Source organism: Triturus cristatus, chromosome 2_2 (genome assembly GCF_964204655.1).
Source record: "Triturus cristatus chromosome 2_2, aTriCri1.1, whole genome shotgun sequence".
Lineage (NCBI taxonomy): Eukaryota > Metazoa > Chordata > Amphibia > Caudata > Salamandridae > Triturus > Triturus cristatus.
In genome coordinates, this window is record NC_140582.1 from 170,766,859 (window position 1) to 170,794,136 (window position 27,278).

The window sequence follows — 27,278 nt, forward strand, 5'->3', positions numbered from 1 at the left end:
TTTAGGCTTTTTAAGCCAAAAAAGTGGCGCTAAAGCCCTTGTTAATATGCCCGCCTGTTCTTTTCACTTCCTTCTTACTTTATTCCTTTGCTGCTGTTCTCTCTCTGGATCTCAGTTAAAGTCGGATGACGAAAACTAAGTCCCAGTCCCCAAAAAGTATAATAGGATGTAATCCTGCATAACCGTTCTACACACATGCAGGCCTTCCTGGAAATACAGCTTAGTCAAGGAAATCAGGTCATTCCCTGGATTCTTAAATCAGGGCACCAGCTACATGAGCATCAGAGTATGCACCCACAGAGAATTAAAGAATGAGCATGTCTGCACGGATTTACCGTGAGAAAGGTCACCAAGCTGGAGGAAAATTCCACTGGAAGTCAATGGTATTCACAACCACAGAGAACTCTTCATGGGCCCGTAGCTTCACAGTACTTCTGTTGATTTGTTGTCAATTAACTGTGTCTGGCATTTTGTTTTGGTCACTTTATTTTGTTGTGCTTTGTGTTTTTAAATTATAACTCCACTGTTTTGTTTATACCGATTTAATGTTAGTTTACTGAAGGCTTTCCTTTCCTTGAAGCATTCTTCATAATACAGGTTTGATCTAACTCTATGTTATAAGTTGTATGTATGGCTGCTCTGTTCTTTGTATTAACATATGACTGAAATTGGATTTTTTTAGTATTGCTTTATGTATATATTTATGACTAATTTGTTTTTTCTTTCTCAGTAAAATAGTTCTGAACAAAAAATGAAAGCGGTTCAGACACCATAGGTTTTATAACATGAGAGATGTCATAGACTGCTTTCCTAAACATTGCAGTTCTGGTGGGAATGTACTGACAAAATATTCAGTACAATGGTGAAACCACAGAAAGCAAGATAGGTTTTTAGAAAATGTCTTATGACACGAGGCGGTAAACACCCTTAAATATATAGAGCCACATGTACGACCATTTTGATTTGCGAGACTCAAAATGAAATGTACCACAGTGTCTCAGACACTGTTTGCGATTCTCAAATGGGTCGCAAGGGACCTGCCTCATTAATATTTATGAGGTGGATCTTAATTTACAACCTATTGGGAATGGCTGGCCCTGACAAAAATGGTGGCTTGCTGGGGTCATCTGACCATCATGTCTGTCACTGCTTTTTAAATAAAGCCTTTATATTTTATAATAGATCCTGTTTTCCGTGAAGGAAAACGAGCTGCATTTCAAAATAAAAATGAAATGTTTCTATTTCTTTTTCTAAGCTGCCAATTACAAAATAGGACGAGTTCCACTAAAGACCCCTTCCTGATTGCGACTGGCTTAGCACCTACTAGAAGTAGGCGGTAAACTGTGATTGTTTTGTGAGTGCATTTCTGTTGCAAAACAATTGTACATCCCCCTGCGACTCGCTATTCAGAAGGGACGCCCTTGGCATGCCCCTTCCTAATAGCGACTCACAGAGCCTATTTAGCAAGTCTGTAACAGGTTACTGACTCACAAAATAAGGTTAATATATGCTGCAAGCTGTTTTAGTGGTTGCAAAAAGCCAGATTCTCCATTTGCGACCCCTAAAACCAGTCGGACATGTGGCCCATAAGGCATTAACACTCAACATTTACATGCAGTTGCAAAATCATATTTTGAAATGTGTTTTCCCCAAATCTGAGTAAAAAATTGTATGTTTTAGTATTTTGCCATACTTCATCACTCTTAACCTTCCCTATTCCATTGTGACTCAGTCTGTTTTGTAGACACTTACAGCACAGAAAAACCACGCCACAGTTTGATGCTGTCTTTTTACTCTATCGACTCCCTCCCTCGGATCTGCACAAAGAATGCGTTCTCCTCACCAGAACCATCACGCAGTGGCTCAACGGCTTTCTCAGTTTATTCATCTGCTGGGGAAGGGACGTGCTTCTGCCATGCTCTCTGTACTCCATAGCAACCCGCTGTCCGTCTGTACTGCACGCGAGCCATGGAAACTGCTGATAGAAAGAAAAGAGAAAAAAAAGGAAAGATTCCCTACAGGCCACTAAACTGACTGGTCAATTAACCTGCTGGGTCTAGGGATAAAACCATGGAGTTCATGCATTGCAAATTTCCAAGGAAATGGACACATGAATAAAAGTCTTTGTGGGAAGAATCATGCATTGTCACATTGTCATGTTGCGCCCCCAGGTATAGAAAGCATTATATCTGCTAGTTTATGATTAAAAGGGTGTTGTTGTAAGAGTGAGCTTTAAGGATTCACGTTGAAAATTATTACAGGATCAGAAGATAATCTTGTGAAATACAAAATGGGTAATCAGACATTTCAATGCAGAGTTTACTGAAACATTTTTGAGGCTAAGGGGAAGATTTCATAATGCAAGTGCATCTGACATGTTTGTCCAGATAGCAGCTTTTTTCTGCAGTTTTTATATAGCCCGGACTTGGCCAAAAGGCATTCCAGAGCTTTAACCAAGCACCAAATTACATTTCACAAAGTCAGGTTCCTTTTTTAGGCACAGGGAGACAAAAGGGCCTTTTTAGGAGCAGAGTTGTGTCACTCTTGCACCAAAGCAAGGTGGTGCAAGAGTGACACATGTCCTAAATGCTATTTATGAAGCCATGCAAAGCCACTTTGCGTGGAACTGAGTGGCTCCATAAATCTGGAGTAAAGCAACGCAACTCTCTGCATTGCCTTACTCTGCCTTGGGAAGTCATTCCATGAGTTTTGCATGGGTCTTCCAATGCAACTCCCATGGTTTTGTACGCATTCCTAGATTAACCATAACTGGTAAACATTTGAAGGTGGCAAAAATATATGTCTTCCAAGGGGGGGCGTAACAAGTAGAAATATCTTTATTTCTACTTGTTACTTCCTCTTTCTACATGTGCCACTTCCTGCACAAAAACAATCCTGCATTCAACAGAGGCGCCCTTGTACCATGGTGCAAGGGGGCCTTTATTGACACTAGGCTGGCAAAAGGCACCAGCACATGGGAAAAGGCAGGAATGTTCTGTTTTGATGCACATATGGCACATTCCCGCCCTTTCCCTGACAAGCAGTGTAGCACAGCACGGTGACTTGCTGACATGCACTGCGTGACCCCTTTGTAAATAGGCCGGTCAGTCACCAGAGTCACTGGATGTTGTGCCAACACCGGGACTCAAACCTGGTTCTAAAGTCAGCAGTTCCTGCCAATCTCAATTGAGCCAATAGTTGCTTGTTAGCTCCAATGAGCAACCAAGCATGATGGGAAAAAAAGTAAAACGAGTTGCAGGTCTTTCTAATTCCTTAGCTGCCATTCTTTCAGCAATATGACGGAGTTGATGACTTGAAATGATTGAATTGCTGATAAAGATCCAGACGCTGATATCTTCTGTCTGAGAACAATTGTCCTCATTGTTGATATCAGGTTTAAAAAAAGATGTTTGCACAGGCATGCTGGCATCACTGATGGAGTGGTGGGAGGAAAATAGAAGCAACATTGTGGGAGTGATAGAGACCTATGATAAGTATGGACACACCATCAGTTGCTAGGGCGGCTGCCGACTACCGGATGTGCTCACAATTATGGCATTGGCTGCATTAAATACTATCAGGTCTTATACAATCTGATTCTTTAGATTAAATTCCATAAAATCTGAAGAATATTAAAATAAAACAAAATAATAACAGTGTTTGATTTCAGACAAATATATTTATTCAGGATACAATTGATTTTGACAGATTAGAGTGCTTTGCAAAACCACATTAAACCTGAAGTGTTTGCCTCCCATATTATGCAACCCTCCAAAGAATTGTCATATACTATCGGGAAATTGCTCTAAAATTCATAATCTACAAAAAAACATCATCGATTAAGTTTCTGTAAATTGCATCCAGAGTAAGATTTAGTATTTTCTGGGGAGAAGAAGGAAATGCCCCATACCCACTAATCTGGCTTGTTCTACTGACATTCTATGCTAAATTACATTACATTTATAGTTGGTGATAGTGTCCGCTACATACGCTCTGTTAGAAAAAATGAGATAGGTATTTTCATTTTTATTCTGGCAAAAACTCTTTTTCCTTAATTTACATTTTCAAAAACATGATTGGTAAATGAAAATAAAATAATTTGCATTTTTTTGACACACGCATTAGCAATGCAGTCCTTAAATTTCGTCTTTGGTCAAATTGTTGTTTTGGTAATAGCAGTATGCATTAACATCAGTAGCAGAATGCCACAAATGCTTGTTGCAAAGTAGCGATAGAGTTATATAATCGAATAGATCATCAACACTGTGCTAGTTCAGGGAACTGGTTCTTGGTAAATTATGTCATTAATATAATTATGGAGTTGAGAACGTTTGGATGGTTTAAGGAAAAGATAAAGAAAAAAGGTTATGTGGTGAAATAGTATATCTCACCAGGTAACATAAAACTAAAAAACTAACTGAGCCAAACACGATCGCAACTCTACTAGAAAGTCTTTTCTGTTCCAGACATTCAATGCCTCAAACCCTGCCTTTACCTCATTCAAACCTGGATGTACAGGACCTACCTGAAGCTTGATCCAATCAAGACAAATTCCCTGTTATTTGCCAAGAACAACAAGCAAGGAATAGTACAAACCTGGCTCATAGACATGAACCATGACGGCTTCAAAAACCAACATTAACTGAACGCAAAGTCACCTGGATTCACCTTTGAAAGACATTGGGGTATAAGTTGAGGGAAGGGTGACTACCCACCTCACTATGGGCCTCATGTAGGTAGCATACCAGTTACCACTTCTAAAATACCGAACGATACCGAATCGGTATTTTAGAAGTGGTAACTCGTATGTAGGTAATGAGTCGGTATTTTTTACCGATTCGTTACTATTCGGTAATTACCGAATCGGTATTTACCGATTCGGTAATGAGGCATACCTTCCCATTGATGGGAAGGTATGCCTCATTACCGAATCGGTAAATACCGATTCGGTAATGGGGGGAACACTTGCAAGGGTGGCAGGGTGTCACATTGACACCCTGTTGCACTCCTGATTCGGCCATGTGTGCACATGTGGCACACATACATGCCCTAAGGGCATGTATGTATGCCACATTGCACACTGCTACGCGCGTAAAAATGCATTAATACATACTTTAATTATTTACCACCAACTAAAAGTTGGTGGTAAATACCGACTCTAAAACACACCCACACACTCCCCCTACATCTCGATTTTGGTGTCGGAATTTACCGAATCGGTAAAATTACCGATTCGGTAATTTTAACGATTCGGTAAATTCCGACACCAAAAATTGTCCCCCTACATACCATTAGCCAAAATACCGGTCGGTAACGGTAAAATTACCGAAAATCGGCCGTTACCGACCGGTATTTGGCTACCTACATGAGGCCCTTAATAACTACAACCCTTGTCAGAGTAAACCACTAAAATCATTAAATAAACCTAAGTTTAACCCTCTGGAAGCTATGACATAGAGCACATAGGTTTAATCTAAAGGCAACGTGTAAAGTATTTATGGAGTACTAAAACAGTAATAAAGTCAAAACACATCACAAGAAGAATCCCAAATTAGTTTATAAAAATAAAGACGTTTCTAATGAATGAAACAACACTAAAACAACAAAAATCGAATATGAGTCACTGGAGTTATGAATTTTGAAATTTTAAATAGAAAATTACAGCCAAAAGGGGTTAAGCGCAAACCACCTCCATATTGCTAAATGTTACCAGTACCTAGGGGCAAGTTAAGGCTGGCCACAATGGAGTGCAGGTCGCATAGAGAAACCAGGTTTGACCCAGCTGGAAGTTTGACCTTAGGAATTAGTCTCTGAAATAAAGTCAACAACCATAAGTAGGGAAGAAAGCAGGCTATGGCAGAGGGCTCCCAAATCATCGGATAGTTGCTGGACAAGGGCACACTAAAGCTGTTGACTTTTGATGGAAAAGCTTAGAGCAGGAGAAATTTGAACTGAATTTGGATTCTTACAGTTGGGCCAGGCTGCAGCCTTTTGCAGAGCAGGGCTCCAAGAGGCCAGATACCTTCTCTGTAAAGTCCAGCTTAATCAGATATTGTTAGAAATTGAGTTTCTGGTTGGCAGAGGTATGCACCCTGTCCAAGCAGGAACCACAATCCCAGCCAGGGCTAACCAGATATAGACCATAATTTAACCTTTGCTCACCCTCAGGTAGCTTGGCACAGAGCAGGCAGGCTTAACTTAAGAGGCAATGTGTAAGGTATTTGTGCAACATTTCAAGCAGTAATACAATAAAAACACCACAAAAAGACTTCACACCAGTTAAGATCAATAGATTACAATGTTATAAATAAAACAAGGTCAACACATAAATAATCCAATAAGTAGAAGTCGAGATATGAATTTAAAAAAAAAAAAAAGTGTAAATAGTGCTTAGAAGAAATAGGCGCCTATGGAGGTTATCGGCTCATCCTGGGCTTGGGCAAAGTTAAGAGTTCAGGTCGACCTTGATGGAGTGCAGGCTGAATACATGAGACATGCAAGACTCGCTGAACAAAGTACCTTGAACCTGGTCGCTACAGTGAAATGCAGCATCGAGTTAAGTGATGTGTGGATGTCCATCCCACAGTCCAGGTGATGCGTCGATTTTCTCCATGGAACAATGGTGATGCGCCAGTTCCATAGAAAAATCGCTAAGATCAAGATGCGTTGGTTCCGAAGCCAATGTGCTGGGTTTCTCAACAGAGATGCGGCGAACATATCTCTCGATGCACCGGTTCTGATGCGGCGGTTCTAGAGACGATTCACTGGCTCCGATTGCTATGCACCAGTTCTGTTTCTGCAACATCCTCAATGCATCAATTCTGCCTTCTGCAGCAGAGGATGCATTGTATCCACTGGAGCAAGCACCTGGGTCCACTTTCAATGGACCTGGCATAGGAGCAGGAGGTGAGACTTTGATATCCCTGAGTCTGACAAACAAGAGGCAGGCCAGCATGCTATTGGAAATCACTCTAACTTCAAGAAAGAGTCTAGTTCTTCCTCAGCAGGGGCAGAGGATAGCAGGCAACAGTGCAGCACAGCAGAAAAGACGTTCTTTCAGAGCGGTAGTCCAGCAGAGTGGCAGTCCTCGTAGCAGCACAACAGTCCTTCTTCCTGACAGAGTTTCCTTACAGGTGCTGAGTGCCTGATTTGGTGGGGTTCAGAACCCTGTACTTATACCCAGTTGTGCACTTGAAGTGGAGGTGACTTCAAAGAGGGGCTCTGAAGTGCACAAAGGTCCTCTCCTCCCAGCCCTAGCTCCAGACTCACCACAGGGGGGTATGCAACCCTTTTCCTAAGGGAGGGTATCCTGCCCATTTAGGTGTAATTGTCAGCTCCTTCCTTCCATCCTACTCAAGAGGATCTACCAGGATGCAGTTGGCCACTCAGTCCCACCTAACCTTCCTTTGTATGTTGCTGTCTAGAGGTAATGCACAATGTTCAGCTGTCACCTACCTCAGACGTGAATTTGAGACAGGCTGCAGGCACACAGAGCAGAGAAATTACATTTTTCTAAAAAGTAAAAGAAACAATTCTGGATCCCTTGCTGACTGTGCCTTGAAACTTGAAAATTGACAGTGCCACTGCATTCAAGCTAGCCTGGTTGATGAGGGGTGATGGCCCGAAACCAGTCCCAGGGTGCTTGTTTCTGGTCCAGTGAGGACCTGGCTTGGCAGTTTGGGCTGGACAGGGTCAAGACCGATTTGCATATAGCTGGGTCCAAACTGGGAAGCGTGGTGAGCAAAAGAATGATGTATTAAACCCAGATCTTTGTGACTGGGGTGAATGTTTGCATTTTACAGCATTCCGTCCATCATTTGTTCCTTTTGCATCTTTCTAAATGTGACATTTCTAAAATAGTAATGATAAATCCAAGTTTGCCAGCAAAGAGGATTTATTATTATGATTCCAATGATATTAAACATGACAGAGCTATTCCTTCTCAATCAGGAATTAAACCTTAAAAGTGTAACAAGGAATTCCCAATATTAACCTATGAGAAGGGTAGGGTTAAGCCTAACAATAGTGAAATACAAATGTAGGTGTTTTTCACTACCGGGGCATGTAAAACTTAAAAGTACATATCCTACATTTTACTTACACAGCACCCTGTCCTATGGACTACCTAGGGCCTACTTTAGGGATGACTTATATGTAATAAAAGGAGTGTTTAAGGCTTGGCAAGGAGTCTTAAATGCCAAGTTGACATGACAGTGTAAACTGCACACACAGCCTCAGCCATGGCAGGCCTAAAGCATGTTAAAAAGGGCCACTTGTGTGGGTACCACAATCAGTGCTGCAGCCAAATAGTAGCATTTCATTTACAGGTCCTGGGCACAGGTAGTACACTCTACTTGGGACTTGCAGATAAATTAAATATACCAGTTGTGGATACGTCAATGAAACCATATTTAGGGGAGAAGCACATGCACTTTAGCACTTGTTAGCAGTGGTATACTGCTCAGAGTCCCAAGGCCAACAAAATGAATGCAGCAAAAAGTGAAAATAATCAGGCAAAACGTTTGGGGGAAGACCATCCTAAGGTTCAGGTCTAACAGATATGCTGCTGTGGAAAAGCTCAGAGCGGGAGCAACCTGAATCTTTGGCCCAGTAAACAATACACCTTTGTCTTATCAGTTTGGCCTCAGTCCTCTAGAGGTCTTTGGAGCCAAAAGTCTCAGGTATCAAAGGTCAGCAGCAAGGTCCAGGGAAGCTCCAATTGGAAATAGTCAGCTGAGCAGTTGCACAGAAGGCCTTTTGTAGGTTGCTATGTCCCTGTAGCTGGAACAGAAGATTAGTCTTATAAACCTTGGAGTCCCCGTCTTCATCCTGTTTACAAAGAGGAGAGTAGGTCCAGTTTTCTATGCTCTTCTCAGGTCACAGACACAGGTTCAGTCATCTTCTGCTGTTCCAGAGGTCCAGAAAGTGTTCTGACATATGTACAGGGGACCTCATATATACAGGCACCAGCCTGTTAGTTGGGGAAATTCCTGGCCTCTCCCTAACCAATGGCATAAAAGTTCCCAGTGGTGACTCTACCCAGCATTGAGGCATTTTCTGTGTGCCCTACTGCAAACAATCCCACAGTGTCTCTCTCTCTACCTAAATAAAAGACAGAAAAACATTCTTATCCTTTGCAGACCTCCTGTGCTCACCTCATGAGTGTGTCCAGGGCAAATGAGCAACCCCTCCTTAGTGATCACTTTAAACCAGTTAAGGGGCAGCTCCTTTCTCCCTGGGATTATTGACTGGCTCACTGACTGACTGGCTGGGGACACAAAGAAGCTCCCTGCCCAGGTGTCAGCTAAAATTTGTTTGTGACAGGATAGGACTCTTTGAAGTTAACCAAGTTCCTGGGGCACAGATCAGATGGTCATCCTTCCAGAGAAACAGAAAATACTTCCCCCTCCCAAGCCTTTGACCTACTCCGAGAACAGTTTTCACACCTCATTAAGGGGACTATTTAGCTGTCAGGTGACAGTTGAAGCTAATGCAAATGTGACCCCAGAGACTTTAGGCAGCAAAAAGTGAACTACTTAAAAGTACATTTTCCTAAATATTTATTACGAATTTGGCTTGTAATAAATATTTCAAAAAGTCCAATATACATTTTGTAGGCGTTTCAGAAGTAGAAATAACTTAATTTAGTTATTTTATAAGGTCAGATTTGCAGTTTTAAAAGTGTGAGGCCACACTACAAATGGTAGGACTGCGGTCATGTTTCCACTGGCCCTGCAGTGGATGGCACAATGGGTCAAATGTAGATTACAGTCCACAGGTGTACACTTTGCAACATATACTAGGGCATTTCAATATGCCAATTATGGGTATGAAGAGTTCATCATGTTGAAAGGGGGAATACACGCACTTTACCTCCGGTTAGAACGGGTAAAGTGCACGAAGACCTATAGCCAGCATAAACAGTCAAGACACTAATCGGGGGGTACACCACTGGAAAGATGATAATTTTCAAAAACCCTCAACAGGCACCTCACCCTCAATGGATACTGTGCTAAAATATACAAAGACTGCCTGGTATCAGCTCTTTTTTCCGAAAGAGACTTAACCCATTTCTTCCAGTTAGTAACTTCAGAATTGCTATTCAAGCATTCAGATTCTCACATATGGATGGTGGTGACACCCTGCTCTATGGCCTCTCACACTCAAACCTGCCATTTAAGCTTAATTTCTCAAAAGACTGCTAAACTGGTTTTCACCAAATAAAAAAAGCATGCTTTCTGAGTAAAGCTATGGCTTACTGTCTTAATTTGTTATATTATTTCATCGATTATTTCTGTATTACTTTCTAAATTGTATATAATATATATATTACTCATTAACTGTGACAACCCTTCTCTGCCACTCACATATATATATTTCCAAAAAACCAAAGTGTCAATGTCAGTTTTTCCTTGCCATGTGTGGAATACTTTATGTCCTGACTTTGACACCTTGGTTTTTTGGTAATTCATTACCAGACCTGAATCCGTTCATTGGTACCTGGCCTCGCCTGGTGGAAGAGACTGGGCTATTTGCAGGAACTTTGAAAACGTAATAAGTATTCAACAAACAACACCCATGTTATGGGCAAATGAACAAAAATTCTTCCTATGGAAAACAGGTCCTAACTATAACTACCTACTGGTGACCACCATAAGGTAATGTATATGTATACATTTGTAGGTAGTTATAGTTCAGAACTAGTTTCCTTAGGAAGAGCGAAATTTTCAAAACTAGTTTGACACTCACTTCAGCTGCTGTCTTGAAAGTTTTGGGGTAATCGTTCAAGCGAGGGCTGAGATAAAGGGGGGGGGGGTCCAAAAACGCATCTTCCCTATGGTAATATCCATAGGAAATTTGGATGTGGCTTGAGCCCTAACTGCTGAACGGAATTACACCAAATTTGTCAGAAAGGTAACGGATGGTTGAGAAAGCGACGTTTTTGCAATTTGGTGTAAATCTGTTCAGTAGTTTTTGAAATATTAAAGAAAATCTAAATTTGTATATATAGGGAAGCGGAGGATCTGCGACCCCTTCCAATCTTTTACCGAGGTCTGGTTGGCTGCCAACACTACACACCAGGAAGTGTTGGCAGCCATCTCGGCACTCAGCTTAAGCTGAGTCCCAGAAAAACATTTTAAAAAATAGAAAAGGGGGCAGGGTAGAAATACCCTGACCCCTAGGCCTCTTGGGTGTCCCACAAGGACCTGGCAGGGCCCAAAAAATCTTTTTTTTTTTAAATCATTCAGTGGAATCCATGGATCCTGCTGAAAATGTTTAAAAAAGAAGCTTGCCCTCTTGCGCTTCATTAATTATTGGCTCCCAGGTGGGCCATGTGCCGGTGGCATTTTTTAATAAGGGAGGGGTGAGCATGGGCCCTCCTCTCCTGGGCTTAATATTACCCCGGGGACCACCACCTCCCCAGGGATTTTTTATAAATGAATTTGGGGGAGACCCATACGGCCTCCCACGCAGTACCAGGGACCAACACCAACCAGTGCCTTATTTAGTTTTTAATTGGGGAGACTATTGGATGCCCCTGGCCCCGTGGACCCCCACCTCCCAGAGGCTTTAATTTCAATAAATGTTGGGGCCATGTGGACCTCCACAGCCCCAGGGACTACCACCTCCCTGGGGTTTTGTAAATTTGCATGCAGGGGCAGTGCAGTTCCCACGCAGCCCCAGAGACCACCACCTCCCTGGGACAAGATCAATTAAAGGAGGGGGCCACATGACCACACTCCTGGAGCCATAGATGGCCCTTGGGACCACCACCCCACAGGGCCACCTCCTACTATGTCCCAGGGTGCCCACCCCCAGGACATGGCTGTTTGCTATGGCTTGGCAAGAACTTTACCGCCCCGGCCAAGCTATAGCAAGTGCTCCACTTCAAGCAAGAGTGAGCATAAAAAATGCTCTCAATTGCTAGAAGCAGAGCAAAATTGCTTTCACGGAGAGGGAGTGGCATGTTCAGCAGCTCCATCTCTGTTAAAGCAATGCCAGCACTGATAACAGTGACAGAGGAATCAAGGAAAATCCTCGACTTGGGGGGCAATGTGGCACTCATCTTACTTGATCTGAGTGCCGCATTTGACACGATAAATCATGGCACTCTACTAGACAGACTCATAGAGGTGGGAGTGACAGGCAAGGCATTCTCCTGGATCGGGTACTTTCTAATGGACAGAATCTTCCAAGTATTTGAAGGCAAGCATACCTCAAGGAAGATCCCCCTCGCCTGTGGGGTTCCACAGGGGTCCTCATTGAGCCCCACCCTGTTCAACGTGTACCTGAGACCCCTAGCTGATCTAGTCCTCCCATATGGAGCCCAGATAGTAACATACGCCGATGACACCCAACTGGTGGTAGCCCTCAACCACCCTGATGGTAGCAAAATCGACCTTGAAACTTGTCTGACAAAGGTGGCCATCCGGATGGACAAGTCTTACCTGAAGCTTAACGGGGATAAGCCTGAACTAATGATCCTCGGCAATACAGCAAGTGGCCCCTTAGACTTAAAATGGCCTGTCTGCCTGGGACCAACTCCCGAACCCAAGGATAGAATAAAGAGCCTAGGAATCTGGCTGGATAAGTCGCTTAAACTAGACCATCAAGCAATACAAGTAGCAGCCACATGCATTGGCATCCTAAGACAACTAAGGAAAATACTACCACTACTCCCAGATACCGCATGCAGAGCAATGGTTCAAGTACTGATACTCCCCCAGCTGGACTACTGCAACACACTATACCTGGGCACCCCAAACTCCGTAATTAGTAAACTCCAGGCGGTACAGAACTGTGCAGCTAGACTACTATACAACATCCCCAGAAAACAATTGGCTAAGCCAGCAATGAGGACTCTGCACTGGCTTCCCATCTCAGAACGAATAATGTTTAAATCACTCTGCATCGCACATAAGACCCTCTGGGACACGGGCCCAAAAATTAATTCCACACTTTTCTCCTTCCACCGTCCCCTGCCTAATCTGAGATCTGCCAGTCTGTTTCTAGCCATGGTACCAATGATTTGAAGGGTACGATCGGGGGGACGCATTTTCTCATACAATGCCTCCATCCTGTGGAACTCACTTCCCCTGCAGCTTAGATCCACAACTCACCACCTCTCTTTCAGGAAACAACTAAAGACGTTGCCTTTCCAGAAACTGCAGTAAAATAGCAATGTGATTGGCCGCAAACCAGCGCTGGGATGCCTGAGGGTAGCCATGCGCTATACCAAGAATCGATTATTAATAATAATAATAATAATAATAATAATAATAATAATAATAATAATAATAATAATGCCAGCTCCCACAGGAGGTGGAGAGCGGGCATGCCAGCAGGTACCATAGGGGGCCTTTAGGCTCCCCTTGCGGTCCCCAACAGATGTAAGTAGGTGCCCTGGGTGGGACCGGGGAACCCACGACAGAGCCCTGACCCCAGGGAATGGGGACCTAAGGGCTGAAATCAGCCTGGGGGGGGGGTCACGTGGCTCCCTCGTCCCTTATTTTTTTTTTACAAATAAAATACAAAGTCTGAGCTCCCGGGGCTGGAGCCACCAGGGCCGAAATCAGCCTGGCAGGGGGTCACCTCCCTTAAAAAAATGTGGTTCCCTGGGCCAAAATCACCTCACGGACGGGGCCACACAGCCCTGCTCCCCCAGTAGTAAATAAAACAAAATAAGAACAAAAACTGACTGGCAAATTGTAGGAGGCCTCCCCCTTTCACCACCACTCTGCCAATGAGTCTCCTGGATCATTGCTTATTGGGGATATGGTCCCCTTGGCTCCAAAGAGTCACTGGAAACTAACAAGCCTTCCTGCTACCTCAAGTAAGTCCCACACAGTGGGATTGATGTGAGGTTTTTGGAGGATTGCCCCCTTTCTTCACCATGGTACAAACTCACCTCCTGGTGCACTGCTGGTTGGGGGATGAAGTCCCCTTGAATATGGAGTGTCATTGGGGGCCAACAAGCCCTCCTGCTACCTTCAGTAAGCCCCTCATAGCAGAATTGATAAGAGGTCTTCAGAGGATCGCCGCTTTCTTCATCACTGTACAAACTTACCTCCTGGTGCACTGCTGGTTGGGGAATGAAGTTCCCTTAGATGCTGAGGGTCCTTGGGGGCCATCTAGCACTCCTGTTACCTCCAGTAAGTCCCACAGAGCATGATTTCTGGGAGGACTTCGGAGGCTACTCCCCCTTTCTCCACCACTCTGAAAACACTCCTCCTGGCACACTGCTGGTTGGGAGATAAAGTCGCCTTGAATCTAAAGTGTCATTGGGGGCCAACAAGTCCTACTGTTTCCTCCAGAAAGTCCCACACAGAGGAATTGCTGAGAGTTCTTCAGAAGCCATTCCCCCTTTCTCCACTGCTCTGCAAACATGCCTCCTAGTGCACTGCTGGTTAGAGGATGAAGTCCTCTTGGGTGCTGAGGGTTCTTGGGGGGCTAAAAGCCCTCCTGTTACCTCCAGTAAGTCTGACACAGCAGGATTCCTGAGAGCTGGTCAGAGGCCCGCCCCCTTTTTCCACCTCTCCGCAGATGTGACTACTAGTTAAAAAAACATACATTTGTACTTAAAAAAACAAAGTTTACAGGGATGGTAAAATTAGGAAACAGAATTTGAAAAATCTTAAAATTCACTTAAAAAACAAAAGTTAAAGGGACATTATAGTTAAGCTCACATCTTACACACACAAAAACATAGAAATTCAGCAGTTATAGTTACTTTAGCTAACTATAACCTACGCCCCTGCAATGCCCTGCTTATGACCTCACATATTACATCAAACATTACATGGTCAGTGACATCACTGATGATATCACTAATGACATTCCAAATGACTTCACTGATGACATCATTGATGACATCATCTACAGAACCACTTACACACCTACTGACATCCCATACAATCTCTAACACACCCACTCACACTCCCACACAACCACTCACATACCCATCTAGGGACTCATACCAGTACTCACATAGCCAATCACTCCTCCAGAGCGGCACTTGCATACCCACTCACTCACTTGTACAACCACTCATACAAACATTCACTCACCTGTACAACTACTCATATAAGCAGTCCCTCATCCATACAGCCACTCACACAGCCACACACACACCTATACAACCACTCACATACCCACTTATTTACCTACCTAGTCACTCACACAACCACTCACCCACCCATACAGCCTCTCAGAACAGCCACTCACTCACCCATACAAGCACTCAAACACTCACTCACACACCCACACAATCACTTCTGTACCCATTCATACATTCATACAAGCACTCACACATCTACTCACTCACCCATACAGCCATTTACACAGACGCTCACCCTCGAATACAGCCACTTACACATCCATTCACTTACTCATACAGCCATTCACACACCCACTCACTCACTCGTACAGTCACTACACACCTAGTAACCCACCCATAGAGATACTCTCATACCCACTCACTCACCCTTACAGCCTCTGACACACCCGCTCACTTACCAGTACAGCCATTCACACAGTGTGTCACTCACACACAAAGCACTCAAACACTCATGTATACACCCATACAGACACTCACACACCCATACACACAAGTATACATACAGTCACACAGTCACTCATAATATATGTTAGAAGTAGTATCACTCACAGGTAGTGCACCTAGTATACTAATTTAACTTTTGTAGTAGGTTAGTAACATAATGTTGAAGCTTGTATTTATGTAGCTAATTATTTGGAAAAATACATTTAAATTCTATTTGCTGTTTTTGAGATGATGTTGCATTTCGCTACGATGTCGGCATTCGCGAATAACCAGTGACTACATTACAAAGAGATTTGATTGAATATGACAGTTTTCACTAATATTGAGAGGAAGTATCCACCCAGGTTTCTCTTTTTCATTGTTCCAGTGGAGGTATTGGGTGGTTTTTCCAATTTGTCTTATACTGCAGCTGCAACAACTCCTGTTTGCTTTTGTGTTGTTTTCTTTAATTCTAAAATTATTTCTGGAGGGAATAGAGAAGGAGAGCCATACCCTAAAGAAGATTCTGACGAGGAAGAACCTGCCCCAAATCACTAGTCGTGGCATGGAAGTTTTTTACAATCCCATCAGGCGAAAATAAAACTGTTGTTAAATTTGCCAAGTACACCCAGTGTAAGAAAACCCTTTCTAAGGGCAATGCAATAAAATACTCATGCTGAACAACAAGTACATTATACCATTTGAAAACCTACCACTAATGACAATTGCAGATTGCTCAGAGGCAGACAACTGGCAGTGAGCCTTCAGCATCATCTGCTCCACCACCTACTCCACGAGAGACGATTCCTGATGCAGTTGAACAATGTCTTCCTGAACTATCTCTCGAATTAAGGAGAATAGCAAGCTTTTGCCTGGATGCAATAAGGTGTTGGCTGCTGGCAAACAGTCTTTTGCAGATCATTTGGAAACAGCCAGAAATCATAAGTGCTAATTATGTTTTTTATACAACTTGTTGCAGTTTTTTTACTTCATGAAGATTTTTTTTGTTCTAGTTGTCATTTTATTTTTTAAAAGCCCCAAAAAATGCAAAAGGATAAAATAACTTAAAAGAAATACAAAAATATTAAATGAAAAAAGAAGAAAAGGTTCTCTTTAGAACCACCTTTCATGGTTAAAAAATAGATTAACTGTATGTTTGTGTATATGTAAGAAAGGCTGGTGTAGAAGTGAGTGAGTGTGTGAGGGCATGTATAGGTGAATCAGTGGGTGTGTGAGTGATTGCATGAGTGGTGCATGTGCTAGTAAGTGAGGGTATAAGTGTGGGCATGTGTGAGTAAGTTAGTGCATAAGTCCATTTATCGGTGAGTGACTGAGTGTATGACTGGTGAATAGGTAATTAAAGGATTGCATGAGTGGAATGTGGGTTATTGACTGGGTGCATGACTTTGTGTATCAGTGAGGGAGTGAGTGTATGAGTGGTGTATGAGTGACTAAATGAGTGTATCAGTGTATGCATGGGTGATTGACTAAGTGCATGAGTGAGTGTATGAGTGAGTGAGTGTATGTGTGGTTTATGGGTGACTGAATGACAGTGTCAGTACGTGCATGGGTGACTGAGTACATGAAAGCATGTCTGGGTGAGTGAGTGTATGAGTGGAGTATGGGTGACTGAAAGAGTGCATCTGTGCGTGTATGGGTGACTGACTTAGTGCATGTATGGGTGACTGAGTCAGTGTATGAGTAGTAGTATATAGTGACTGAATGAGTGTATCACAATGTGCATGAATGATTGATGGAATGAGTGTATGTATTGAGTGATTGAGTGCATGAGTGGTGTATGAGTGATTGAGTGCATGTATGGGTCACTGAGTGAGTGCATGATTTGTGTATGGGTGACTGAATGAGTCCATGAGTACATACATGGGTGATTGACTGAGTGCACCAGTGCATGTGTGGGTGACTGAGTGAGTATATGAGTGGGGTTTGAGTAAATGTCTGAGTGCATGTGTGAGTTCTTGTGTGGATCTGTGAGTGTATGAGTGTTTGAATGGGTCTGTGAATGGGTACATGAGTGGGTCAATGACTGGGTGCATGAGTTTCAGAGTGGGTCTGTGAGTTGGTGCAAGTGTCTCTGCATGGGTTTGTGAGTGGGTGCATGACTCTCTGAGTAGGTCTGTGAATGGGTGCATGAGTTTCTGAGTGGGTGACTCTGTCTCTGAGTGGATCTCTGAGTAAGTATACAACTCTCTGAATGGGTCTGTCACTGGGTGTGTGATTCTCTGACTGGGTCTGTGAGTGGATGTGTGAGTATGAGAGTGTGACTGTAAGTGAGTACATGAGTGTCTGAGTGGGTCTGTAAGTGAGTGCATGAGTCTGTGAGTGGGTCTGTGAGTGGGTTCATGAGTCTGATATATAGATTATGGTTTGGAAATGGTCCTTTTTGTTATTTGATCTAATTCGTACAGTAGTTGTTAAGTAATTAGGGACTAAATATTAGGGATGTAATAGGTCACCTTATACCTTCGCTGCATACTGCGGTACCTGATGAGCAATCACAATATTATTTGTTAATAAACGCCTTTGCAAAATGAAAAGGTAGCCATATTGTTCAGACATCACTTTGCCTTTGTTCTGTGTTTTCAAGAGAAATATAGTGTATTAAGTTTTTGTTATGTATAGAAATGCATATGTCAGTTAAGAAAACTCCGTAGAGCTAGGGAAAATTATTTTTTATTGATTTATACTTTTTTTTTAAAGTTCATGATGTACAATGTTACTTTCACAAAATTACCTAGATAGTACTGCAATATCTAGTGAAATAAAATAAATATATATAAATATATGTATATGTATTTATATATTCACTGAAAAAACCATAGGTTTCACACACGTTATAGTTAGGAATTAGCATTTAAAAAACCTTGCAAATTCACTTAAAAAACCATAGGTTTCACACATGTTATAGTTAGGTGGACATTTCACTCGTGAAAAACCATTAAAATTCCCCCGTTATAGTTAGTGCAGGCAACTATAACTCACGCGACCGCAATACTCTGCTGATGATGTCAGATATTACATCACTGTATTTAGACACTTATTTACCCATGTCTTCTTCCATTAATTTTTAGCTGTACATATATTACAAATATTTTTTTTTCAGAAAGACACATATGTCATCAGTGATGTAATATCTGACATCATCAGCAGAGGATTGCGGTCGCGTGAGTTATAGTTGCCTGCACTAACTATAACGGGGGAATTTCAATGGTTTTTCACGAGTGAAATGTCCACCTAACTATAACATGTGTGAAACCTATGGTTTTTTAAGTGAATTTGCAAGGTTTTTTAAATGCTAATTCCTAACTATAACGTGTGTGAAACCTATGGTTTTTTCAGTGAATTTGTACGGTTGTTTAAATGCTAAGTTATGTATTTTATTTTATTTTTTTAAGTTTTCTCACCGTGCGCGTACCGTACGCGCATGGTGTGCTTCACGCACCGTGTGCGCGCTGTGGGCGTTTGGTGCGCTTCGCGCACCAAGCGCCCACGATGCGTTGTTCGTGCCGTGCGCATACGGTGCGCGCACCCCGCGATTTTTCGCAAAATTTTTTTTTTCTTTTTTTACCCTTGGGGGTTCTTCAGTGACCCCCTGACAAAGGCTAGGGGATCAGAACCTGTCCATCCTGTCCCCTTCTCACGTTTTCCCCCTTTGTTTTTCATTGCCTCAGACTGCGAGAGACAAAATGGCGGCCGACACTTCCTGATTTCGACCGATTCGAATGTTTACTGACATCTAACAACCAATCAGAAATGCGCTCACGCACGTCACCGTGCGCGTACGGTATGCTTACCGTATGCGCACGGTGCGCGCCTATAGATATATATATGCTTTTAACTGCAATTTTCTCAGGAACTAATGAACAGATTGACACCAGACCTGCAAAAGGCACATCCCTGAACTGAGGACTACCTCTCTGCCAAATTTAAAGTAATTCTGTTCAGCCGTTCGGGCTGTAGCTTGGATTAAAGGTCCTATGGAAAAAATGCATGGGGAAAACGTGTTTTGGGACCCCCCTTTTTCGCAGCCCCTGCTTGACGAATCCCCCCGAGACTTTCAGGGAAGGAGCGGAGCGGAGCGCCCCACCTATTTTGAAAATTTCGCGAGGATTCGTCAATCGGCGCCAAAGTTATTCCAAATAGAATGTTGCGGATTTCCTATGGAAACACGGTCCTAACTATAACTATCTACTGGCGACCGCCAGTAGATAATATATACATACACATAAATATATATATGACAAAATACATTCTATGACAAGCAACTCCACTCCACTTTACGACATGCAATTTCACTCTACGACACTCCACTGCACTGCATTCTAGAACACTCTACTCCACTCTATGCCCCTCCATTCTACACCACTCAACTCCACTCTACGACACTTTATGACACCCTGCTCCTGTCTACATCAATCCCCTCTATGCCCCCCACTCTAAGACACTGTATAACATGCCACTCTATGACATGCCATTCACTGACATGTCACTCCACTCTGTGTCACGACATTCTAAGACACAGCGATCTACAACATAACAGTCTATGACACAACACTACTGCACTGTCACTCCACTCTACTCCACTCTATGGCATTCTATGCCCCTCCAATCTACAGCACTCTTCTGCACTCTATGCCACTCAACTATACAACACTTTACCTCACTCTATGAAACTCTAAGACACTCTTGTCCACTTTATGCCACTGTACAACACATGACTCCATTCTACGACTCTCTATGCAACTCCCTCTGTGCCACTCCATGCCACTTTACTTCACTCTACTCTGCAACACACTACTCTACTCTACTCCATTACTTGACTCTATGCCACTCCACTCTATGGCACTTTATGCTACTCAACTCTATGACAATCTAGGCCACTCCATTCTATCACACTCTACTCTATCTACAACACTCTACTCTACAATACTCTATTCTACTCTATGCCCCTCTACAACACTCAACCCGGTGATGCTGCTTTCGAAGACACTCCTCTCAGTGACTTTCCACTTGATGACACTCCACTTGATGACACTCTACGCCACTCCACTCTATGAGATGCCACTCCACCTTACACTACTCTACTGTCTGCACCATCACTCAAAGATACTTTACAAGATGCCACTCTATGACATGCCACTCCACTCTACTCTACGACATATGCCTCCACTCTTGATGTGCCACTCCACTATGAAACACTCAATGCCACTCCTCCACATGACATGCTCTTCCACTCTATGACACACCATTTCACTCCACAAATCACCACTCCACTTCACTACATGCCTCGCCACTCATCGACACTCCACCCTATTTCCCTCCACTCTAAGACACTCTATAATAAGCCACTCTATAATAAGCCACTCTATAACATGCCACTCCAGTCTACTCTAGGAGACAACACTCTACTCTACACCACCCGATTATAGAACACTGTAATCAACTATATGCCTCTCCACTCTACGGCACTCTGCGCCACTCTATGGCACAACACCCCCCACTGTATTCTGTGAAACACAATTCTACTCTGCTACACTCCACTCTATGACATACCACTTAACTGTATGTCATGCCACTCCACTGTACGACATACCACTCTATGACTTGCCACTCCACTCTACTCCACAGCACACCACTCCACTCTTCACCATTCCCCTCTCTGCCACTCCACTCTATGCCGCTTCATTCTGTGCCACTCCATTCTATGACATGACACTCTACGACACTCCACTCTACACCACTCCAGTCTATGCCACTCCACTCTACCACTCTATGAGTTTTTTTTTGCAGAGTTTTATATAGCGCAAACCTGACCCGAATCCAATCAGGTATCAGAGTGCTTTACATAGCACCAGTTATGTTACATGAGGACAAACATTCATTTTTTGTTAGGCACGGGGAGATTAAGTGATTTGCCCAGAATCACAGGATGTTTAGCGTCATTACCGAGACTCGAATCCAGTTCCCCCAGGTCCGAGGTCGAGCGCCCTAACCGTTAGGCCAACTCCTCTCCACATAATTCTTGCCACTCTGATTGTTGTGATACCGTTGAGCTCCTTTTACAGACCACCTGAGTCTATATTTAAATTCCAGGATCCATTTTCATCACATTATGATGAAAACTGCACTCCACTATTCTGTGACAACTAGAAATACATTTTCCCCCCTTTTAAGTCTCGAGGAAAAAGACTGACAGCAGGAGAATGATGGGATAAAGGTCGCAGTTAGTTTGGGGGGATGCAAAACTAATGAAAGGGGTTCAGGAGCACATAACAAAATTACCACCTCTGACTCGTACCCTAACCGTGAGAGGGATGAAGAGGAAGTAAAGTTATTCAGACTGAACTATAAGCAGGCAAATAGCAAGAGAAGAAAAATATTGCAAGAACAGGCATGGGTTAGTTAAGAGCAAGCTGCAGTAACTAGAAATAGTATATTATCCTGGAACATAATTCATTCCCCATTTCTTAAAGATATACACACCTGAGGTATTAGTTTCCCCACTGGACTGGATAAGCCATTTTGAAAGAATATTTAGTACTCAGAATGAGCAATTTAGCATCAGTGAGGGCATTAGTTTTACATTAATTCCACTCCCCTTACAGCTAGTTAGTGAGTCAAGCAGTATGACAGCTCCGAGCCCTGACGGGGTCCCTGGTAGTGCCTGTAAATCTTGTCCTGCAATGTGGGTACCAATCTTGATGCAGGTCTTTAATGCTGCGCTGGGAGGGCCTTATCCCATCCACTTGGACTGACTCTATAATAGTCCCTATTTTAAAAAAGGGGACAGGGGGGTCTCCAAGTGTTGTCACCCGATATTGCTTTTTGCTTAATAATTTTGGCGAGATTAGATTCTTGGGTGGCCGAGAAAAATGTGTTCACAGACTCTCAGTATGGTTTTAGGAATGACATAGGTACACAAGAGCAATGCATACATCTTCAACTTTTAATTTCTAAATATTTGGCAGCTAAGTTTCTCTCTGTTTCGCTGACCTAAGCAAAGTTTTTGATTGCGTCACCCATTCCAAACTGTGGAAGACCTTGGCCGAAATGGGCATCCCCGTAGACATAGTATAATTTCTGTTTCCGCTTATGTGAGATTTGGGTTAGAGGGAGAATGTACCCCAAGTTTTAAAGTTACCAGAGGTATAATGCAAGGCTGCATTTTAACCTTCCTCCTCTTTTCCCTCTATATAAACAGGCTTGACAGAAGGTTACAAAAAATAGCTGCTGGCTTGCCCAGGGTGGTTCCGCTCCCTATCCCTGTGCTCCTCTACACCGATAATGCAGTTCTGTTATCTTAAACCACAAATGGACTCCAACAGTTGATTAATAGGTTTGTTACCTATATGGAGCAAAAGGATTTAAAACTAAACCTGGGAAATCAATTGTAATGGTGTATGGGGGTGGGAAGGTGAAGAAGAAAGCTCACTTTGCAAGGGGCTATAAATTGGAAGAGATCTATATTTTTCTTTATCTCTGTGTACTTTTTTTTTTTGTTCTAGCTTCTGGGGAACTCATATAGATTTAGCTGAACTTAAATTCAAAAGGACAATAGAGGCCTTGTTCAGATTTGCCAAGATAATTGGTATTAAACCAATACTCAAGATGCTGCAGCTGTATAGGAGTAAGTGCATCTCTACTGTAAGATATAGGGGCAACCCTTTGGGGATTGGCAGGGCACTCGATCTTGCAAAAACAGGACAAGTATTTTCTGTGTAGACTTCTTGCTGTGCCCCGTTCAGTGCCTTCTTATATCACTCACAGGGAACTTGGTATAACTTTTCTCTATGACTTCATAGATCAATACACCCTGGTAGGGTGGTATAACATTTGGGGCAAGGTTGGCACCAAATTTACAAAGCATTTAATTTGCGAGTGCCTTGCTCTGTGCTACTATGTGCTACTATGAGATACCCTGATTGGCATATGTTGGTAGAATATTTACTTAAATTGATGATAATGTTTTTATCGAAAGTCCGGCTAGTGTTTTACAGTTCCGTAAAAAAGAACTTAAAGTGCTTTTTATCAATAAAGATGATTTGGAGAGACAGAACATCGACGTGGAAAAACAAACTGTATCTCAAAACCTGGAAGGGCCTTTATTCCAAAGTTTGCCAATGTATCTGATAAAAGTCACTGATGAACAGCAGAGATTCTACCGTACCAGATTATGGATGGATAATCTGCATCAGTTTGTTGTACTACCAACAAGATTTGTATATTCTAAAGATAGAGAGACAAGAGAAATGTATTGTGCACTAATATAACTATTATTATTTTGTGCATCTATGTTTTATTCCAATTTCTTTATTAACATTTTATTAGTATTCATTCTATGTTATAATTTTTCCTATATTATGCATTGTAATTGTTTTAGTGTTTACTCTCAAGAATATAAATTTGTATCCCGTTTTCTTAACTTATCTCTTATGGATTTTAATCATCTGAATAAAGATTTATTTGATTGATTGAATTATTTGCCAATCCAAACTACTCTATGACACACCACTCCATTGTATGATCTCGATCCGACACTCTACTCCGCTCCACTCCTCAACACTCAACTTCACTCTAGAACACTCCACTCTAGAACACTCTACTCCATTCTGTGCCTCTCTGTGCCACTCTACTCCACTCTATGGCACTCTACGACACTCTCCTCCACTCTACTACCCCCTACCAACTCCCTCTATGGCACACCACACCACTTTTCTCCACTCTACTGTATGACACAATGCTCTACTGTACTCCATTGCACTTCACTCCTTCACCCTACATGACGCCACTCTATGCCACTACATTTCACTCCACTCTATGCCACTCCTCTATGACACACAGTGCAACACCATTTGACAAATCTACACAAAACTTTGCAGACTAATTACTTTTTCTATATTGACTGATGATAGAAAAGTTTGTGGTGATTATTTAAGAGGGTGCAAAGAAAAAAGGGGGTCCTAAAACACCCTTTTGTAACAATCACATTTTCCATATATTTCTTAAACAGACGTAGCAGCAAAATGGCTGAACAGATTTTCATGAAATTTGGCAGGAATATAGATTATGGTGTGGAAAGGGTCCATTTTGCTATTTGATCTAAATTGGTTTCATAGATTTAAGTAATCAGGGCCAAACATGTTTTGATGTATGTGGCCATCTTATACCTTCATGGTATAGCGCAGTACCTAGAGATGACAAAACACAATATGATTGGTTAATGAAAGCCCTTTCTGCACCAAAACAATTCAGCTTACAACACAGGCGCCATTGCAAGAGTGCCTGCATTGGCAGCAGTCAACACATTCTGCACCAGCGTTGGGAAAAGGCAGGAATTCATTGTATTGTGTTAAATACGGCGCATTTCTACCCTTTCCTCGTCACACAGTGCAGCAAGGTGACTTGCAGTATTGAGTGACTTCTACATAAATACGCCCCTTAGTGATTTGTCCAGAATCACATGGTGCCAGGTCTATCACCAAAGCCAGGATTCGAACAAGGGTCCCCAAGTTTAAAAAGCAACTTTTGGGGTCTTTAGGCCTCCAATCAACAACTTAAACGCACCAATCCTTCGCTCCAATAAAATAGACTCTGGTAACATGAATGAGGCATGACACACATCAGGCTTGTTAGTATGTAGATGGAGATATAATTTGTATTAAATGTGCACAACTGAACGTGGTACTGGTTCCTAAGCATGTAGTTGGCTTCAAAGTACACACTTCTCGCTGAAGGGTAAGAAACTCATGCAGTGCAAGTAAACTTTGCCAGATTGCCCTTGTTTGGCTTTTCCAAGTCTGCTTTTAAGCCAAAGTGGGGATTGTTGGCCATCAAATGTGCTCAGTTATAAAACTGCAATGTATGTATCGATGCTATTAGTATATCTACTGATGTTTGTGAACAATCATAAGTGATCTGAATTCATGGAAGTGACAATAAGCCAGAAAGCTCACTTTTACATCCTAACAGACCAGCAGGAACAGGTTAAGCTTGCCCATAATAGAACACAGCTCCAGAAAAACCGTGTAGGTGGTTCAGGCAGTTAATAACACTTGACAGGCAGCCTTCAGTTCCACAAGACGGACATGGCCGCTGTGCGCTGATTATCATTTTGATTGGCATTTGATGTTTTCAGATATCCGTGGAATACAGGAGTTCCTGGACCGAGTCTCACAGCAGGGAATGGATGTGGCACTGCAGAGGGTAGAGAACAACATCAACAGAATGATCACCGGACTATTTACCACCCTGCGAATCGAGGAGCTAAACCGCTACAGGGACACTCTGAGGCGAGCAATCCTGGTGATGAGCCCGACCACCGCCAAGGCCTTCATTTCAGAGGTCAGTGATCAGGCACCTCTGCGCAGTGTTTTCAAACTCTACAATTTTCATGGTCGATTTTGACTTTGCTATCATACTTTCATTTTTTTACGTTTGCTTCTAAAACACAAATTCAATCGAGTCAGTGGATTCGCTTATGGTTTATGTCATCCAATGGAGTGCAGCCTTTGCAACTGTTAATTTTTTAAAAGATATTTTATTCAGCGGGAGGCCTTGAACGCCTCCAATTATCATTGTGCACATAAAAGAAAGATCTGTGCTCACAAATTGTCTAACAAGCAATGTTCAATTAAAACTGTTTAATGTGCATGGTGTGAAAAGAAATAATTGTGAAATATTTTAGATGTTGGTAAGCGGTCCATTGAAAACCATGATGCCGATGGAAAATGAATAATGAAATCGCGTCAGCCTTCTGCTTCAACATTACAATGGCTTGATTTCTGTTTCATTTAGAATAGGTTTGCTCAACGGGTAGACAATACTTACAATTACAGACCTGATTTAGGGCCTGATTACAGCTCTGGCGGTGCGGCACCGGGTCCACCCTGCCGCCGCACCGCCGAAGCCATGGTCAGACCGCCTGCCAGATTAGGTGTTTCCTCCTGTCTGCGGGGCTTTTTTTGATATTTTTATGGCGATGCTCTAAACATGGGCACCGCAATAAGAACACCAAAAACAGTTCCTGCATGGCATGGACTGAAAAGTCCATGCCATGCAGGAACTGGTGTGAATGCACACAGGGAGAGACATTTTGTGCCCCCTTGTGTGCATCCACATGCAGAGGAGGCACAGGGAGCCATGCAGAGCCCCCTTTGTTACCTCTCCGCCAGGGTGTTTATGGAGGAGGAAACTTCATGCCACTGCTGGTGGAGAGGAAACTCGAAATATGCTTGGCGGGACCACAGCGGTCCCGCCAAGCATATTGCGGACTCCTAATCGCCGCCTCACTGCCAGGGAATGGCAGTTCCCTGGTGGCTATGGTGGGTCTGTGGCGGTCTGACGCCCAAATCGTAATAAGGCGGTTGGTAGGCCACCGCGCCCACATGAGTCTGGCGGTCCATGGACCGCTAGACTCGTAGTCAGGCCCTTAGAGTTTTACGGGAGGGTACTCCACCCACCAAATTTAGGGCTGGATGGAGTACCAACAGTAAATCCACAAGAGAGCCTACTTCTACCCCGTTGCTGACATACTCCTCTGACAGCCTGATGGAGTATGGGCCTTGAAAGGTAAGTCGTCCGACCAACTGGCCAATTGGAGTGGGTGGTTGAATGGTTTTTATTTCTGCCCTTCATCACTAGGTAAAAGCTGGCAGTAACGGACAGTAAATAATAAAAAAATAAATGACCCCCCACACACACTACGGGGGAAAACTCCCAT

General features: G+C 42.9%; 1 protein-coding gene across 1 annotated transcript in view; it reads left to right on the plus strand.

The window, feature by feature from the left end:
* The window catches only part of GRID2 (glutamate ionotropic receptor delta type subunit 2), a 2,613,212-nt gene that overhangs the window by 1,133,919 nt on the left and 1,452,015 nt on the right, over window positions 1-27,278 (plus strand). Inside the window, exon 4 of the mRNA XM_085641143.1 lies at window positions 25,695-25,900. Within this exon, the coding sequence (XP_085497269.1) occupies window positions 25,695-25,900 (206 nt within the window). The remainder of the gene's footprint in view (window positions 1-25,694; window positions 25,901-27,278) is intronic.